Source organism: Durio zibethinus, chromosome 8 (genome assembly GCF_047325235.1).
Source record: "Durio zibethinus cultivar Kanyao isolate XHJ-2024 chromosome 8, ASM4732523v1, whole genome shotgun sequence".
NCBI lineage: Eukaryota > Viridiplantae > Streptophyta > Magnoliopsida > Malvales > Malvaceae > Durio > Durio zibethinus.
This window is the reverse complement of record NC_143169.1, coordinates 21,631,486-21,652,498: the sequence shown is the minus strand read 5'-3', so window position 1 is coordinate 21,652,498 and position 21,013 is coordinate 21,631,486. Positions and strand designations below refer to the sequence as shown.

The window sequence follows — 21,013 nt, the reverse complement described above, 5'->3', positions numbered from 1 at the left end:
TTAAAACAACGTCATTTTAACTTGTTATAAAAACAAAAAAATTATTTTTTTAATTTTTCTTTTTTCTCCTTTCTCATCCTCATTTTCCTCTTACTTCTCTTTATAAGTGTCATTCAACGAATTCATATTTCAATGAGATTTCTAGAAACTAATGATTGAAAAATTCAACGATCGTAGAAAAATTTATCCAAAAAACCCAAAAAGCATTAATACCTAAAAATCGATTGCTGTTATGTTCTTAAAATTTTTCCAAATCAATTTTTTCAAAAAATTTTAATATTTTCCTTTTTTTTTCAATTTTTGATTTCTTTTTCTTTTCTTTTTTTCTTTGCTTTTTTTCTAACATTGATTTCTTGACTTTTACTAACTAAATAACAAAATAATAAATAAAACACTTTTGGACCTTTAAATTTAGGCTTAAAATTTAATTTTACAATTAAACCCAATTGATCCGAAGTGATTTTAGAATCTAACGTCGAGATGAAATTTGAAACCCATTAAATATTGAAAAAAAATTTTAAAAAAATATAATATCTACAATTGCTCTTATTGTTAATTGTGTATCGGGTTTGTTGGTTATGGGTTTCTTAATCTAACTTTTACATTTTTGTCATTTTAAAAGTTTTGTGTATTTTATCTATTTTATTTTTTATATTTCAAAAATATCAAAAATAGAAATTAACAAAAAATGAAAAAATAAATTAAATTAATAAATAAATAAAAGATAAAAAAATATATAATTAGTTTATGTTGGGTTTATAATCTAATTTGAGATTAATGTAATTTGTCAAATTAAGTCCAATTAATAATTCAAATATCCAAAAAAAATTTATCTAAATATGAAAAAAAATGTCAGAGCCGAATTAATAATTTAAGTTTTTTATATGTTATTTTAGGTCAAATCTTAAATTCAATAATTAATTTATATATAATTATCAAATTTGAACAAATATTAAGGTAGAATAACTAATTTCACCATTTAACAAAAATATAGAGATGAGCTGTATAATTTGAGAAAAGCTAGTATGAAAAGATAATGATGTGTTAAAAAATTTTACCACATGAACTTTACACGTCAACAAAGTCAATGGTCAAGAAGTAAAAATACCACGTCAAAAAAGTCAAAATGCCACATTATCAATTTTAATTAAAAAATTTTTAAACTGTTAATAATTTGACTAAATTCGACAAATAAATGAAGTATAATGATTTAATTTGAACATATTAAGATAGAAATACTAATTCCACCACCTAACTAAAGAACATATATCTGTTATATAATTTGACCCTTCCAAATTCTAACAACAATTCCCAATTTCCCTAGACATCAACTCGATCAAACCCGACCTTTAGCATATAACCTAAGACTTGTCACTTGTTGAGCCACTATTGAGCTAGGCCACTAAACCGAACCGAGTCGCTATACTTTTATTTTATTTATTTATTTAAAAATAAAAATATTTTTTTAAGAAAAATAATTTTTAAATTTAAAAAATAAAATATTACCAACATATTGGAAGGTTTGATCATTTTTTAAAATATTTAAAAATTAGAAAAATAAAATCTTACCATCATATTGGAGGGTTTTGAAATTTAAAAAAAAATAATAATTTTTAAAAAATAAAAATAAAAATAAAATCTTACCAATATATTAGAAAGTTGTGTGATTTTAAGTATTAAAATAAAATTTTATCAATATATTAGAAAATCTTATTGATAAAAAATATATGTTTTGAAAAAAATAATTCTCTTAAATCTTACCAATATATTGAAAAATATTTTTCAATATTCTCTTGAATCCTACCAACATATTGAAAAATATTCTCTTATAATTAAGTTAAAAATTCTTACCTATTAAAAATATTTATTCTTAAATAAAATTAATTATTAAATAATTCTCTAATCAATAAAATTTTATTGAAATCCAAACTTATTTTCAATTAAAACTTAAGAGTTAATATCTAACATGTTACCCTTCAATGAGAAGGCTAAGGTCCAACGAAGTTTAAAAGAAATAGCTCTTGTTGAAAAATTAGAGCAAGTAGATTCAAGGACAAGAGAGGAACATGTATTTGGTTAGTCCACGTTGATGGAATTAGCTGCTTGCTTCTCGAAAAGTATCACCTTTTTTTCTTTCTTCAAGAATGTACTTAAGGGAATAATCCTAACTTGCGGGCATAGATGCAATCATACAGAAGTTAACTTCGAGGCTGCTTTCTGATCACCAACCCTTTCCGCTTTATCTTCTTCGGAATCTTTGTCAATTGAATTGTACATGATAATTTTTGTATTAGTAATTTATATATTTATATCATATTTATATAAAAATTATATGCTACTTTGTGTTAATATAAAAATTACAAAATACATTTTTTAATGTTTATTAAATTCTTATATGATTGTTATAAAAATTTTAATTTGTTACCTTTATATATTTTTTTTATAATTTTCATGTCATCTTTTTAAATTTCTATATCTAAATTGAACTGCTCGGTAGAAAATTACTGAAAGTAGTAAACCCTCCACTAAGAGGCTAGCTTTTTTTGGCCCCTCCAGCAAAAATTTTATCCAAATATACTGAACGAAACATGATCCTCGTAGCAAACCTGAAAAGAAAGGAAGAATCGAACGATGAATAGAGCCACCGAACTACTGATATACGATGGTAGCACATCAGCCCAAAAAAAGGAAAAGCATGTGGTTCACATTCAAAAAGAAAAGAACCATGGTGCTGCCAAGTGGCTAATGCTTAAAAACATTTTTCTTCTTTTTCCTGCTGCCAACAAATGCAGGAGCTTTTCGCTTTCAGGTTTTCCCTGATGTAACTGCTGAAATGAAAGATGAAGGCGTCATCAGCTTGCTTCGGAGTAAGTTATTATTCCATGGATGAACCTAGAGGTCCAAAGGTTTGAGATCAAACCTTGCCTTCACCAGGGTTGTTTCCTGTTGGCATAGGCCAATCATTTCAAATGCCACCCATTGCATTGCATCGCATCAAATGTAACAGGCAAGAGGCTGAGACGCTGAGCATTTGAGGTTCGGTTTTCACGTTGTTTCCTAATTCCATATATTTACCTGTTTCTGGATTGTGGAGATGGAAGATTTTCAGAGTCAGAACTTTTTCAAACATTATTAATGCTAAATGTATAAACAGTTGCCATGGCTGCCGTTCATCATCATCATCATCATCATCATTATCAATTTCGCTATCAACTAAAGCCTAGGTCGAGAGGTGTAATTTTCCCTAATGACATCGATGCACGATTAAAAACACTTAAAAGGAGAAGGCTAGTTAAAAGATAACCAGTTGATGAGACAAAATTAAAGAGTTTGATACTTATGTTTGCCAATGCTACTTTCTGTTTCATCTGCAACAAAAAAAAAAAAAAAAAAGCGAAGAAATAATTACTACATTACACCCTATTCTTATTTAAACTATGATAATTATTAACACTGCCTAATTAAATTCAAGATTTGATGAAAGACAGTTCCAACTTTAGCCAACAAACCATTTTTTTTCAAAGAAAATTACAGATTGAAAAAAGAATTATAAGTATTAAAATTTAAACCTTGAATATATTAGATGTTATTTTTTAAAAATAATTATTTAAATCAACTCTCATGCATTTGAATTAGGCTCCGGTTCATCTAGCAACCCAGTTTACAACACCTTTTGTCTTTCTACTTTATTTCACTTCTCTTTCATCACAACTGCGCTTGTAATAAATAAAAGTGAAGTAGAGATCACTAACAGAAAGTGCCAAGCGAAGGCGATTGCCTTGAAACTTAATTTGACCGTTGTGAACTTGAAAGAGCATAAGGAAAAAAATTGTGATCTGAATTTTTATATGCGAAAAAGTAACTGAAACAGTTGATCTTGTGCCTACTCCATTGTCAGGTGCCTCCTAGGAACGACAATCCTCGGAAAATATTGACTTGTTACCATAAATAGATCATTCGTGTTCTCTGTTCTATAAAATATTTATAAATATGTTCATATTTTACACGAAAATTATATATTATAATTCATATTAATATAAAAAATACAAAATATATTTTTTAATTTTTATTAAAATTTTAGATTATATTAGTTTCAATTTTTTTTATTATTTTTTATGATGTTTTGAATTACCAAATCCACGTATAACCGATAAATTGGAATTTTCAATTTCCTCGAATTCATCAAATATGTGAGCCTTTCTTGCTATGCTCATTAAATCAACCTTATAAACTGTCTATTTTATTATCACACCCCTTAGTGGAAGGGGGGGGGGGGGGGGGGGGGGGGGTTGAAAGACTGCACCTGCCTTGAAGAACTGGAAATCTTGTTACTCTATACAAGAAAGAAATACGATGATATGCCCTTTTAAAACTCTGAAGAGCGTCAGTGTAGACGATTTCGTCAACCACAAAAATAATCAAAGAGGCAATCATCAATGAGTAGATCATTTTGAAACAAAAACTTTAAAAGCATGCCATTAAATCTTCCATTGAGAAGATCAATGTATAGTCCCAATAACAAAAGCTATATTGTCACTGAACGTCATTTATTAGAACATAGGTAGGTATATAAGCCTTAAGTTTTCCAGGTTAGAAACCACCTTGTTACTTACAACACAGTATCTTTATCATCTTCGACAGCAGTGGTCTTTCCTTTTCCCTTCTTCACATCCCGTCAAGACAAGTAATAAACTTAACAACCTTATTAAGGATTGATTTGGTTTAAATATTCCATGGTGATGTTAAAGCAAGACTCTCATCATCTACAGAAAGCATGTAAATCCCAAGAAGACTATGCGGTAATCCTTGCTCAAGATGCTAAACTCTAGGCTTCTGCAACTATCTAAATGAAAGGGAAATAGAGGGTGACACCGAGCTGAAGAGTCACCCAAGTGAATCAAATTTCCTCAACAAATATCCTAAGGAAACAAGAGAACATTCAAATTATAATGAAGCTTTGTTGATAAACAAATCTGTAAGTCATATAAGCTGCCATTTAAAGTTGTTGGTAACAAGAGAGTGAATGGTTGCAGTTAGGACCATCCAATATAATACAAAACAATAAGGAAAAAAATCAGAGTACTGTTGTCCTAAATGCTGCCAAATCATTTTGCAACCTTCTCCATTCAGAAAAGAATAAACCAGTTTGACCATATTCTCAGCTAGATAAAAGTTGAAAATATGAAGTAATATATATTTCAACTCCATAACAGAAAATAGTAGTAACCAATTACCTCCTAAGTTATCACAAGCAGATATGAAGGTAAGAGTGTTGAGAGAGAGAGAGGGAGAGCACCTTTTAAAGCTTTTTCTGGCGTCTTATCTTTGGAATTTTCAGGTCAACAACAATGATGGAGATGTTATCATAACTACATGCATCAAGAGCTTGCTTAAGAACCTGCTGAGAAACATACCAAGCAGGTGATGGACTATCATTAACCCCACGAAGCCTCCGTTGCTGTCTTAGTTCTTTGCAAGCTAACTTTACAACCTCTTCATTGGAGAAAACATCCCACAGGCCATCACTTGCCAAAATCAGACATTCATCCTCTTCGGTCCTAGTCAAGAAAGTAACTTCAGGCACTGAAATTACCCATGGTTTCAAATCATGATCACCTGAAGTCAAACCATGCAAATTAATAATGTAACAATTATTCATGCAATCAATCAACGGAAGTATAATATAATGCAAATGAAGCTAAAATATATGGCTCAAAATTTTGAGTTGTGAAATTCTAGGTCAACCAGATTTTAAGTTGGAGGAGGAAGACAATGCAATATCATTTGATGACACTTACTTGGACTGTAACATAGAACTTGATATATACATATAAAATCATCTGATTTGATTTTGCAATTCTTCTGGAAAACCATTTTGATAGAAGAAAGTTGACAGCTTTATGAAGTAAAGATGTGTTACAAAATATATAAGATGACTCGAGAACGGGCCTCATTTTTTACCAAATAAGAGTCATCCAATAGACAAAAGTCATTGACATAGTGTATTCTAAATCTAAAAGGAAGCCATAGTGGTGTCTATGTTAAGATAAACATATACATTGTTTTACAATCTAATGATTTGCTCTATGATGCCTGGAGTAGGCGTGAATGAGATATGACTCCGTGTTTGATACAGATGTGTTCAAATTTCCCTAAGATTTTCCTTATATTTGGAGGGTCCTGCCTCACGTATGCCCACTTTGATGTGTTGGACACATACTTGACACAAATTGTACAGGAAAAACGAAGAGCAGTATATGCTGCTTCTGTCATACTTGCAGATTGGTTCAACTGTGTGTCTCCAGTTTTTATTCTTTGAATGAAAATAAAGCCCGAGAAGCTATCATATTGGAGGGAATTCAGCAAATGAAAGATGAACAACCATTTTTTTTTGGCTGGAAAACAAATTACTAACATGAATTAAAGTTGTATAGCAATTCTCTTGCTCATGCCATGGAAATAAGGAAATAATTGGGTGTAATAGAAGCAAGAAAAACCTATTGCTCTTGACATGGAAAGAACTCCCTCCACCCTTAAACAGCCCCAGTTTAGAATTCTACCTCCGCTACTAGTGATCCTTTCTAACTCATCTTCTCGGTCAAGCTGCAAAAAAAACAAGACCAAATATTTAGCAAAATGATAACAAAAGAAAAGGGAGGCACCAGGAAACACTGCATAGGTTTGAACTATACAGTGAAGGATGAGTGTTCTTGTCAGAGATAAATAGGACATAGCAATAACATATACATTACCTGATCAGATATATGGGCCATACTTTGGATACCGTGACAAAGACAAGACAGCTTAAATTATTGTTAAGCCTGTAGTAGCTTATGATAAATCATGAATGTACTCCTCTTTCATTCATAAAGTAGGAATGTGTTTGATACTTATGATGAATCATGCAAGTAGTTCTCATTTATTCATAAAAAGACAAATGTCTTTGAAATAATAATTGATAAGAAAAAGCACAATGTGAAATGCCTGTGACACAACAAGTGAAGTACATATCAACTCTGATGTGCAAGGATTAACCACAAATCAATAGGTGCATATATCAGTGCTAATGGTAAAGACAACCAGATAAAGGGATGACTTCAAAAATGACAATTTATAGGATTTTTCAAATCCTCCTGAAAGGAAGAACGTATAATCATTTTCCTTTACGCAGGATCCAGAGATGGAATCGAAATGTAAGCCATAAGAAGAATGCTTAGCTGATAGATAATTTGCTTCTTGGTCTTCAACCACATCAATCACCACAAATGCCCCTAATCGATGCTATGGCAATTGTCTATTTGTTTATCTCTCGACTAGAAATGAGAGGAGGTTTAGAAAAGAATCTTATAGTGTTTAGGATTGGGTCCAGAGGGTCTTTTAACATGATGATTGCCCAAATAAAGGGCAAGAACTGCAAAGAAACAAAATGAAGGAAAAAAAAAAAGGAAAAGAGAATGACCTTACTTTTGGAACATACAACCTTAATAGTAAATGGAGAGATGAAACTGAAAAACATTGAGAAACCTTGTGGTCAGCTGTCAATGGTATTGCTTGTGTCCCACGACAAAGCACAGCCCTGGAGTCACCACAATTAGCAGCAATTATCTGGCAGGCCGATACAATCAGTACCAAAGCAGTCGATCCAGCAGACTTGGGTGCTAATGCCTCGTCTTTGAAGGCATTATCAGCCCTCTCATAAGCCTTGCACATTGCAACCTCCCACCTCTTACTCCATCCATCTAAAGTACTTCCTCTTTCCCACTCCTGTGCCACAATTTCACAAAGCTCATTTGCACAATAGGTACTCACCTGCAAAATACCATCCAAATGAGAAAAACCACATCAATATGATTGCCTTTACATTTTTTGGCCATTACTTAGGAGTTGATCATTTTCAACATTGCAAAGTCATCAAACCACTTTCACCAGTGCAAAAAACTTGTTAGCGGCTTACATTCTACTCCAAAGACCAACTGAACAAGTGAACTTTCTTCCTAGATGACAATAACTTCTAAAGTTACTACTCTCTTAATCATTAACGTCTCCAATATTCTCCCATATTCAAACCACTTTCACCAGTGCAAAAAACTTGTTTGTAGCTCACAGCCTACTTTACTTTACAGAGCAACTGAACAAGTGAACTTTCTTCCAAGATGACACTAACTTCGAAAGTTACTACTTTCTTAATCATTATGGTCTTCAATATCCTACCATATTCAGACACAAACTAGAGCAAAGATAAGCATATTTTTAATAGACATCATGTCTCATGTGACATGTCAAATATCAAATATGAGGTTCCTGACTGTATCAACAAACCATATAGAAAAGCAGTGTCTACTAAGATAAAAATTAGAGAACTTACATGAAGAAAGGAGAAGAAAAGATGGGTATAACCACAGAGCAGTAAAAGAGAGAACAAAAGATAGGTATAAACACAAACAACCTATTGCTTAGAAAAGTACTTAGCAATCCTTATTGCTTCTGAAGACTCCTTCCTATAGTACATGTAGGGATGTAATTTTGGATTGAGTTGTATGCAAGCTAAACACTCAGCTCATAAGTTTGTTTAAGGCTTGTTTGTGACTCGTTTATGAGTTCAATGGGGCAAGCCGCAAGAAGAAAGAGTACTAATTTCAAGTACATGTTCTCTATTAATTTTAGTTCTTTATAATTTTTTTCTTTAGTATGTTTAGTTATGACATGGTGTTTGTATGCACTATAACATACTTATATTATAATTAATAGACCTTCTTAGAAGGAGAAATAAAATTGGTTGCAACTTCAACAAAACATGTTGATAGTTTAAACATTTCTACACAAAGTAATCAGCTCTAAACATTAATATTTTAAAATATAAATTGACTAAAAATATAATCTTTATATCATTAGAGAATTCATGATGTACAACAAATGATACTATGGTTCATTAAAATTCATGAGTAGGAAGTTATTTTCCGTTGACTCAAAATATGGACGCACCTTCAACAATGTCAAATTAAAATTTCAATATCCTTCAATAATTAAGTGGAATTAGATCATCATATTTGTTTGTACAAGAAAAAAACAATCATGATATTCCCACAATTGGAAAATTTTACATTAGCAAACACCTTCAGTTCAACAAAATCATTCAAAAAATTTTCCAATAAGTCAAAGATGGGAAATCATTAGTGTGGGATTGAGGGATAGTGGCAAAATATTCTACAATCCCACATCTAATGCAAAAGAAAGGTCACAAATAGAACCCACCGATAAAAAGGACCTTGCACTTTTTATTTCCTAAAAGCTAGGTTCGCGCTTAACGGTCTTTTGACAAGCTGAGCTTGAGTTCGGAAATTGGAGCTTCTTTTGAGCTTGATTAGGGCTTGAACTCATCAAAGGCCCAATCCAGCCAAGCTCAAGCCAGCTTCCCTTGTCTATACACCTCTAAAACCAGTTAACTGTTTGATATTTTTGCAACAAGCATAATGTTTGTTTCAATGTTTATAGGCTATTAAATGCAATTAATGCTTATCCCAAAAAGCCTATAAATTTAGATAATGGTACAAATCTGTTTATCAGGGCTATGTTTTAACTAGAACATATTTCCCACTATTTTTTCATTACTTTACAAGCTTTTACCACCAATTATTCTGTTACTTTTTTACAATTCATTACTATTAAAGAAGATTAAAAAAAATTCCCATAAATTAAGTAAAAATTTTTCAACTTAAAACTCATAAGCTAACAATCAGACCCAAAAGATAATAGAATCATGTTAATAATTTTTACAGTAATTATAAACAACACTTAAGTCAAACTACCAAATACTTATTGTGTTGGAATAATGTTCTAAATAAAGATTGTTATTAAGGATTTAGCAACAGGAAAATGAGACAAATTTTTACTGTTCTTTATCTGATAAGTTGTATACGGAAGATCTACACAGTAACAATTTACAAAGTTACTAATATTTTGAAGCAATTAGGACTAAGAATTCAAAACATAAAATCAAATAAGATAGAGTAATACAAATGTGTAGAAATTTCTAATAAAACCATTCCTTGAATCACGAAAGGGAAATGCACACCAAGTAAAAATGTCATGTTATACCTAACTCAATGTAAATGGAGTAAAGGGAACTTGTGGTTATTTAGTTCTATATTTCTCAATTGATATCCCCATAATCAATTTGTTTGATATAGTATCACATGGCCGAATCCAAGTCCAATTTGGACAAAGCACTAAGCTGTATTTGTCAAAATGGTACTTGCTGAGACCTCTTTTCATGCCTATCTTTCCCTTCTTGGGCTGACATTTTCTTTCAGATAAAGTACAAAAGAAATGATAAAGAGATTTATGACAACTATGTCGATAAATGTCTACTTTACTAAAGTCCATTGCGTGCAAGACTTTCTTCAGGCATTGGAGATTTTCTTACCTTTAAATAAAGAATCATAACATTGTTTAAAACATAGCACAACTGTTATTATTATTTCCTTATATTCTTTTTTTGAAGGGTTACAAAAGAGGGTTAACAGCCCAAAATACTGTCCAGGATCACAACACCCTCCATCCTCTTACATGTAATAGAATTCACTCAGAAGGGAAACTAAAATCACTTTGTTAAATAAAATAGTTGGTCCATATATGCCAGCAGATCAGCACATCTATTTCCCTCATGAAAGACATGTGTAATCTCCACAACTTCAACCTTCCTTACCAGGAACTTACGATCTTCTAAAATCCTCCTGTGGATGGTCCTTTCCAAACCAACCAAAACTTTTGATCCAATTCCACCACAACAGATTATGTACATATCTCATGGACAAGCAATAAGACCTTCTTCAAAGCCCATATATCCACCAATAAGCTATCAACTCCACCAGCCAGCCATAAAACCCTTCACCCTGGTACCATGCTGATCTCCGATTAAGCCCCCAACACTAGAAAATTTAGTGGTAACTTTCTTGACTCTTCCATGTTTAACTTGAACACATTTTCAAGGGGAGGATTCCAGGCTATCCAACAACACGGTCTATTTGTGTCCAGCAGCAACACTTGTATGTTCCTACAATTTTCCTGGCTGTTTTTGACGCCCTAAAAAGAACTTCATTATAACTTACCTTCTACTATCAAAGACTCACCAATTCCTAGCTCTTCATGTCTACCAAATCACAAACTCAAATACTACTGACCAAAGGATAACTCATCTACCAAAAGCTTAGAAAAAAAAAGACTATATTTCAAACCTACTCCTCATGTTTGTGGCACACTCACCCTCCGAACATATGCAAGTAATGGATAAATTAGAACAATATGATCCAAATCTTCACTCCCTCCCTAATCTACATGTTTGTGGCAAACTAATCCTCAAAAAATATAATCCATGGATGTTTATCAATGATATTTCTGCTGAAGCTCTCGTTATTGATCACTCTATACCGCATTCTACCCAAATAAAAATCCAGAATTATTCTGGACATTTCAGTTTCCATATCCACTGCCAGTTCTCATTCTGAACCTAGACACGTCCTATCCCTGAAAAATTTATATGCTGATCTTACAGGAAATATGGCCCTTTGGCATGGAACTATATACTTCTCTTTTTGCTGTTTTTATCATTTCTCGTCAAGTAACATCATGCTTGTCCTTTTAAATTTTCATTTTTCATAATCATAATTAATTTCAGAGTCATAACAATCTGATTCAAACCCACATGAAGGAAGAGTCTAAGGACACTAAATATGTACCCCAAAAAATGTCTCCTCTAGGATGGATCTTCCTTTTTGACTCTACTAGCTTAATTACTTAGTATTATCTCAAATGTAACTTTAAGTCATCCCTCATGTTGCCAATTTATTGTAAATCTTTAGCTAATTAGTTAGTTCCAATTAATGATCCCAAATATCTTTCTGATTATCTTGTAATGGACGGTGACAGAAGATTCACTAATTATTTTTCATTGTTATAGTTATTTAAAAAAAAAAGAACCTTAACTATTTAAAGCAATCAACCAAATTCTTTAAATATGTTAGAAGAGGAGGCATTATACTCTTTCACTCTTTCAAATAGCCATAATGCAGGTTACCTGTTTAGTCAAGTTAAAAGACCCAAAGAAGTTTCACTCACAGCCACTCATCATAAATTTGAAATAGCAAAGCAGTTTCCACCAATTGTAAGTAGCATTTCACATAAAAACATAATGAGACATTTTTTACTTGACCAATTCGCTAATAGATTCCCTTTCACTAATCAAATTCTTTATATGTATTATTCTATAGCTATAGAGACTAAGAGTAATTAATTTCCTAATATTAGCATAATAAACAAAAATCAAATAATCAATTTTTGATGCATATATACAAAGCTGATCCATACTTGTAAAGCCAAAACTGAGCTCCATTTGATAATAAACATTGAAAATTATAATAAATAATGTAAAAACCCAACCACTTATTGCACTCCATTCCTCGTAAGCAGCCCCCATAACTTGCTAAAACAACATTCCTCGAAGACAAATGCCTGCAACTGATAACTTCAAGCCACACAACCATAAACACCTTTAACAAACAGATGCACTGAAGCAGTCCAAATTTTGCAAACATTTCCCTCCATATCACAACATCAATGCTCAAAATATAAATATAATATAGACCCTTTTTAGCAGATTTTCAAGAAAAAACTCAAAGTGCTATTTATCATATAAGAATTCTATAGTAAAAGCACAACAAAGAAAATCAACATAGGAAACTATTAAATTTCAATCAACAAACAAAAAAAAAAACAAAAAACAGAAAGAAAGAAAGAAACTTTAATATATTTCCTAAACACAATTAATCAAACCCACTTTTAATTCACCTGAATCCACAAGAAGAAAACCCTTAAAGTAAAAAAAAAAAAAAAAAAAAAAAAGATCAATTTCAATAAATTCAAAAGTTAGAATGGATATGAATGTCGGTGAAATAGTTACCTTATTGGTTCAATTTTCTTTTTTGTTTCGTGTAGCTTTCTCTCTTGCTTTTTTTTTTTTTTCCGGAGGAACAAACATAGGGCTTTGAGATTTTGTGGAGCAACCATTTTAGGGTTTTTGGTTGTTGAGGAAAGAAACCGATCGAATTGGGAAGGCCTGTGCGTTGCGCCAGAAGTACTGTAAAAAGAAACCTCGAAAAAAGAGACGTTGGGTTTTCAATTTAAAACTTTTAACAGAAAATTGCCCTTCAGTGGCCGCTTAACAAGAATTTCACATTTTATTTTCTCCCAAGTCCTAACAACGGTATTGTGTTGAAATTGCAAACATACCCAAAATTTGTCTTCCTTTTTCAGAATTTACTCTAAAGTTTTTGCCATATGAAATTACACTCCGCATGTGAAACTCACTCTTTATATTTTAAGATAACAGTGTTGATTAAATAATAATTAATATGATAGTATGTTTTCAATTCCTGATGGTTTGTCTGCTAAGATCGTAATATATTAATTTTAATTTAAGATTATGAGATATTATGATATATTGTGATAAATTATAAGAACAATATAATTTTTAAAAAATAGGTAAACATATAAACATTAAAAAATATATACATAATTTTATTTAATTTATCAATTTAACAAATAAAAATTAATATATTTTTTAATTTTATAATATCAATTTATTTTACGAATATCAACTTAATATTCAAATTATTTGGTTGTAAAGAAATTTTTTATTTATTGTAAATCTTAGCATGATAGAGAAGTGATTAAGAATGAAACAAAACTAAATAATAGTAAATGAAAATTAAAAATGTTGATGTAATATTTGATCCGACAAGAATGAAAATTTCAAAATATTATTTCGGACATCTTTTAACTTTCTTTCTTAGTTTCTAACAAGATCCAATCTCGTCAAATTTTTAAAAGAAGAATTTAAAACATTGTTTCCTCCCGTGGGACTTATGTTGTTGAAGCATTCATTTAGGAATTGAACTTCTGGAATCCTTTTACTTACATTGAAAAATAAAGAAAAAAAAAAGGCAAAAAAAACTCAAAATAATTCTTTACATTGAGTTATACATGTAAAGTATACCATATTTGTTAAGGATTTTTTTGTCATAAAAGGAAAGTCACTCTATTCTTAAATGCAAAGGCATATATATAAAAAATAAAAATAAAAACTATATATGATATGATCGCGAAAACCACATTCATTTTATGGAAAAACAAAATAGATGTAACAAACCGAAACCTCCTACTTTAATCATCAAATGAAAGAACCAAAAATTTTATTAAACAAAAAAGATTTTCATTTGTCAAGCGATGATATTAAATGTCAATTGACTAATTACCTGATCACCTCCATGCCCATCAAATATGCCAAAGAAATGCACAGGCGATTTTTTCGTGGCGTGTTCACACTCGGGTGCCATACATCCACCAACATCCTTACAACAAACCTCCATAAACCCTGGATGAACCACGGCCGCATCCTCCATTGTTGACCGCCTTCCTTGCTCCATGCAGTATCCCCACGATACACCCTTGTTGCTTCTCCCGATGCATTTTGCTGCTCTTTTGTCTTCCAGAACAGCAATATCGTTACAATTTGTGTCAGAGCTCTCTTACGCTGTAACCACAGCAGTATTAGTACTGATTTCGGTCTCAACATTTATGGTATCGGTTGAGGGGACAATGGTGGTGGAATTGGCGTTGGAATCCATTGGTTTTGGATTGGATTCCTTGACGACGGTGGCGGTGGTGTCTTTCTCGAGGGTTTGTTCATTCATGACTGTGGATACGCTTGCCATTGAAAGAGAGATTAAATACAAAAACGAGAGGAGGGAATGAGAGAGAGAGTAAAAGTTTTTAGAGAAACGGGTGATGTTGGAGAGGAAGAGAGGGAATTTAAGTTAAAAGTGAAAGGGTTTGCAGCAACGCGTGGAAAGAGCTATGTGAACATACATGGCAGAAGCTCTCTTCGTTGCATGGCAAAGGTTTAATGTCACGGCCATGGAAGCAACTGTCAGTGAACTTCCAATGATTTGGTGCCTAGTAATATAAGGGTTATTGACAAGTGCCTAGTAATATAAGGGTTATTGACAGAGTTTCAAATTGGGGAGGCAATTTCAGGGATTCCTAACAGGCATACAGGGCTTACAACACAGCGATGCCCCTCCAAGGGCTAACTATCCCCATTTGTAGAATGAATTTAAGGATGCCAAACTAAGGTACAAACAGGCTGACTTTGTAGAATGAATTTAAGGATGCCAAACTAAGGTACAAACAGGCTGACGTACCAAAGCCTTCGGTCACTACACCGTGTGTCCTATTGCTACTGGTCATCAGATCTTAGAGTCATAATCATCGAATTCTTTCAATTAAATTAATTTACCTGCAGGTAAATTTAAGCTTTTGCAGGTTTTTGGTAGAAACATGATGCTGTATATAGCGCCTTCGAATATTGGAAAAGTGAAAAAATAAAAAATAAATAAGTCGCCAAATGTAGATTTTTTATTGAATTTGTTAGATTTCTTTCTCACATTCTTCTTCAGAGGCAGAGACAGGTAAGAAATGAATTTGCTCTCAAATATATATGATTATGGGTTTGAGTTCATCAATTAATCCAATTAAATACGTGATAATTTGAAAATTAAAATATGGCTTTTAGTGGAAAAATTCAATCGATTAATATATTTCATCATTTTTAAAATACAACATTCAATAAATTTAAAATTCAATCTTAATTCTTACTAAATTTTGATTTCTTTTATAAAAAAATATTCAGCCGATGTGTAAAGGTATCAATTACTTAATTCAGTTTCTATGAAAATATAATATAGTATATGATAAAGTTTGTTAGAGATTACTAATCAAATGGGAAGTACTTTAGCTAGTAACTCTTAACGAAAAATTATAATCTTCAGGTCTCAACAAGGACAGGAAAATGGTAGACATTAACCAAACCTGGGATTTGCTAATTTTGTAGTTCTATGAGGCGTTTTGCAATTAGGACCGTATAGGCTAAATCTCATTTTTCCCCCCATTACATAAAACACTAATAGATCAGATTAGGCTATTGCTAATACCGATGTTTTAAAAATGTCAACAGAACCTAAAGGAATGATAAGGAGAAGAGCCTAGCATTCACTGACAAACCCATTTGATTATTAGGATCACTGGCTGTTAACAGTTAGAATGAATAAATATTTCCCATAAATTGATCTTGACCTATATTGTAAGGACCAGAAATTTCATACTATCAAAAAATTAAAACTAAATACCTTAGAGAAGATATGGTAATGCAAAAAAATAATTAACCAAGATAAGATAGAAGTACCGCCCTCCTTCACTGCAGTTCAAACCGCTTGAATTGCACCAGTCTTACCCTTGCTCAAATCTGTGCCACCAACAGGTGTGTTTGCATGAAATGCTGATTGTCGTAACGGTTCTCTTAGCAGTTTCAACGATAGTGGTGAAAGCTCTTTATGGACATTCTCAGTATCTCCTATGCTAAGCTTGGACATACCAACTAGTTCATCCACATTGACAGGTTTCTTGGGAAGCAATGGAATTGGCTTCAGTACCTGATGTTGAGATGCCTGCATGCCCTTCTCTTCAACAGGATGGGCATGATATGGGGGCCAAAATGGGTAATGAACAGGTACATAAGGGGAGAAGAAACCATGGACCATTGGTGTGAATCCACTTGACTCCATCATGGTTTCTTCTGCTTTTTGTGCAGCAGCTTCTCCATGCTCAAATTCAGCGTTAAGAGAGAGATTTAATGAAGGTATTGAATTTGCATTATCTGCTTCCTCTACCTGTGAAGAAGGTAGCAAAACTTGTTCTTCAGGCACTGTGGGAGTATCTGTAGCCTGCAAAAGATTTTAAAAAAAAATGATCAAACCAGAATCAATGATAAAAGAATAACGTTCAATTAGTTTAGAAAATATAGAAACTAGCCCCAACCCAAATGGCATATGCACCCGAGTATCCAAGCAAATTTAATCGGAATTCAACAACATGAACCCAATTGAAATGAAAACCAAAACAATATGAACCCAAATTTGACCAAGAACCAAAATCAATTGTTATTTGTTAGCAAAGAAAATGCAACAAAGGTTAATCTAAACCTGCACAAAGCCCAAACTCAAATTGTCTCAAAAGTCAACAACTCATATGCCAAATAACTTAACCTAATCCCATCCAAAACCAAATTGTCACTTCTTTAGATTGTATATGCTTTTAATCTACACTGCTACAGAGTGCATATCATTTTATTTTTACATGCACATTTGTAGATGATCACAATATGCTACTTGCTAAATCCCTTCCGTTTTGGACACTGGACAGAGGCATTCACTTAGCATGATTACAAATTTATCTTCATTACATTGATTATGTGGTTGTGTGCAGATAGACTGTGTTGCATGCCAAATCTAATGTGCATAATAGGCTGTATTGCTACTTGTGGCAAATTTTAAAGCAACATAAAGAAGCAAGACAAACCATATCATCTGGAACCATGTCAAAAAGGCTCGAACGTCTCTTTCTTCGGGTAACATTACTCTGACGGATGAAATACTTCTGGGCATGGCTTGCTACCTGAGTAGGTGTCCTTGACATAACAAAGTTTCGGGCTATCCCGCGCCAATCCCCTTTCCCTAATTTATGGAGGCCAATTAGAAAGAGTCGATGTTCCTCTTCAGTCCATGGGACACCTGTAAATCAACCAAATTTTAAGTGGATATCTCCAAATATCATGGCCAAGGATCAATAATTTACTCAAGTCCACATATATGTTTATCCCACAGTTAAACTGATAACCCATCCCCTGTCCTTTCCTCCATCATGGCTGACTCAAAGTTATAAGGTACAAAGGGTCAGTGAACCAGTGATGTTCAAACAGAAACAATGCAATATTTAGCCTTCTTGGAAATTCATTCCTTGCTTTGAAGCAAATAATGCATATAGCTAAAATACATACTACAAAAGATAACCAGAATGTAAACTAATTATCCAAAAAATGGTACTGCTGGAGGTATATCCAGTGGACTTGGATGCCCTCATCAGCCGTGAAGAAAGGAAGAAAATAGGTGATAGAACCATCTTAAAACACAAAGCATATCAATTGTTGCTTCCAACCCAGCACATAATCAACAGATTTCTGCGAAAGTATCCAACTACCAACAATACATTTTCATGAAACTCAATGCAATTCCAATAATATATTTGCAGAAATTGATGCAATTGAAAAATTGAAACTTCTATATGAAATCATATTGCATTAACTAGATCAAAATTGGCTCCAGAAAATCGAGCAGAATATGCTGCTCAGAGTTCACAGCCATAAGCCAATTTCCCAAAACAATAAGTTAAGACACTGTCAAAGCCTCAATCTTCCAAGCCACTACTATACACTCACAATTTACTTATAAAGAAGCTCATTTATAGATCACTCAAATAACTCATGCCACAAGGTAAGAATCAACTTATTCAACACTTGTGGCAGCGAGTAGTGTCCTATCAAAAAAATAATAAATTAAAGTTAATCTAAGGCTTAAAATTACCTTAACAGTATGGAACAAAACCCACATAAAAGACAGCCAATCAAAATTGAAAAGGCATCCAGGTTCTCACCCAGACACTAATTTCTTTTTCCCATGGATGACAATTCTGTCAGGAACCTAACTATTGAGGGAAACTGAAATCAGCAAGTATAAATCATTACATATCAGTTTCAGAACTAAATGTTCATTATAGGAGGTTGTAGGCCAAAATTAAAGCTCCAAGTACACCTATCAGTGACTCGGCACTTCTCATTTTCTAAACACTCTTCTGACGTGAGTTACTATTAACAGCTGGTTGATTGAATAAAATAAAAAAAATTGAACAAACTTGAAAGCAAAAAAAGTCACTTTAGCTTCACATCATGTACCAAGAGCCACAGTGTTTATGTGCTGCTACTCCCACATGAACGGGCATGCAATAAACCACATAAGACATCTTAAATTGTTCTCTGAGCAGTTAGGTATCTGTCTTTGAAAATGAGCGAAAATCACAATAGCACAAACATGTCTCAAAACCAGAAAGCACAAGCCACATTTTAGACTTTTCACCCTGAAAGGTGAAAGCTCGCATTCCTCTAAACAAAGATAATTTTATTGCCTTGAAAGCTCCATTCACGGTTCAGACATGGTGTAGTAAAAGAGTGATTCAATTACAAAGCAGCCTATTATCTAATATCCCTTATTCATGTGGTCCTCAAATGGCCAAACTACCCATAACAATAAGTTTTTAAAAAAAATTAAAATATATAGAGGAGAGGGAGCTAAACTAGGCGAGGCTACTCAAAAACAGGGGAAAACAAAAGTACCCACTTTCACTAAATCAAAGAAATGGACTAAAATATGAATTAATCTCCTTTCTCCAGCTTTTTTAGCTTCATACACATGCTGGAATAATTATTCATTTCCAAATCATGGTTATTTAAAAAAAATTAAACATAGATTACTAAAAGTAATCGTACGGTATACTATTTAATACCATTTAAACAAATAAAGGTATATTAAAACAAGTTTAATCCAAAAAATAAAGAAAAACAAGACCATTTTTTAGCTGTACGAAGTTTTTAAGCTTTGTCCAGTACATTTCTCTTCTACTCAGTTCAAACAGGCTTATTTATTTCCTACCTAATGAACTTACGATAAATTACTTTCGCACAACCAAATTTTCTAAAACCCCAAAACACAGAAAAGGGAAAAACTATGCACTCAAAGCTTATGACAACATTTTACTAAAAATCAAGAATTTAACATATTATACATAAATAATTGGGCAAAAAAAAAAATAACATATTATTCCTTCTCATGTAATTTTTCTCATACATAAATTGCCTAAAAGGAAAACACTTAATAAGTATAATTAATACGAAAGATAAAATAAACATTTCTTTTATTTACTCCGGCATAAAGATGAAAATAAATACTACCAAATCCAAAAGGGATAAAGAACTTATCCAAAACCGAAATAAACAAACCTTAAAATCCAAAAAAAAAAGGATAAACAATAAAAAGACTTAAAACGCGGCGTTTGAGTTAATCACCTTTCTTTCTCTCTCCGCGACGGTTAGTTGAGGCGTTTGCAACGGGGTCATCAGAGAGGTAGCCATCGGGCACGTGGTTCGGGTCACGGACATGATCCGATAAAGGAGAGTCCGGATTGGGCGAAGCGGCGGCTGATGACGAGCTATGGTAGTGGGCCGACGATAAATTTCCCATACTCGCACTCTTCTTGATTATCGAACCATCCGTCAGACGAACGCCGAATAGCTTCAATCCGCCACCGCCAACTACGAAGTTTCCACCACCACCGCGCGTGGGACAGGTGCGGGAGTTGTGGCCGTTGTTGCCGCAATGCGAGCATCGCCGAGTCATGACTCACCCGAGCCAAAAACAAAACCAAAAAAAAAAAACAAAACTAATCTTTTTTATCTGTTTTTCAATATAATTGGAATGTAAATAGAGATTATTAAAAACTAAATAAATTTAGAGAGAGAAAATAAAGGCTTTTAGAGAGAGAGAGAGAGAGAGAGAGAGAGAGAGAGAGAGAGAGCGGTTGCATGGAAATGAAGGAGATTGAGGGGGGATTATAAAATGGGGGAGAAAGGAGATGGAAGTGTACTTTTGGAATTTTGAGATTTAGACTAGAGTTGGAAGATTAGAGGATCACGGTGGATCGTTCATTAGACAGAAATGAAATGACGGCTTCACCCTTCACAGATAAAAAAACGTCCTGCTTCGGTGCTTACTTGCTTTTTTGGGTTATCGTGCGCGTGTTCCTGTCGTTTCGGATTTTTCGATTTGGTTTTTTGAAAAATTAAACCAAATTTATTTGAAAAATATAAAACCTAAAAATTTGGTTATTTTCATATAAATTTTTTTACAATGAAGTGTAAAAATTAGTTAATACAGTGAACTTTTCAAATCTCATAAATTTCGAGGTTGTATCAATTTTTATTAAGATATATTTACAAAATTAATACATATATCTT

The 21,013-nt window shown here is 32.7% G+C and overlaps 2 protein-coding genes across 2 annotated transcripts; both read right to left on the bottom strand.

Annotated features, from left to right (window-relative positions):
• Nucleotides 1-4,448: 4,448 nt before the first annotated feature.
• Nucleotides 4,449-15,964, bottom strand: LOC111278950 (putative protein phosphatase 2C 6). The gene is made up of 5 exons (XM_022865725.2): nt 14,310-15,964; nt 7,465-7,809; nt 6,498-6,603; nt 5,297-5,616; nt 4,449-4,919 (listed from the first exon to the last, which is right to left on the bottom strand). The coding sequence occupies exons 1-4, from the start codon at nt 14,478-14,480 to the stop codon at nt 5,300-5,302; spliced, it is 939 nt and encodes a 312-aa protein (XP_022721460.2). The 5' UTR covers nt 14,481-15,964; the 3' UTR covers nt 4,449-4,919; nt 5,297-5,299.
• Nucleotides 15,965-16,103: 139 nt separating this feature from the next.
• On the bottom strand, nt 16,104-20,583 carry LOC111278951 (transcription factor MYBS3-like). The gene is made up of 3 exons (XM_022865732.2): nt 20,066-20,583; nt 17,470-17,681; nt 16,104-16,835 (listed from the first exon to the last, which is right to left on the bottom strand). The coding sequence occupies exons 1-3, from the start codon at nt 20,394-20,396 to the stop codon at nt 16,317-16,319; spliced, it is 1,062 nt and encodes a 353-aa protein (XP_022721467.1). The 5' UTR covers nt 20,397-20,583; the 3' UTR covers nt 16,104-16,316.
• Nucleotides 20,584-21,013: the final 430 nt, after the last annotated feature.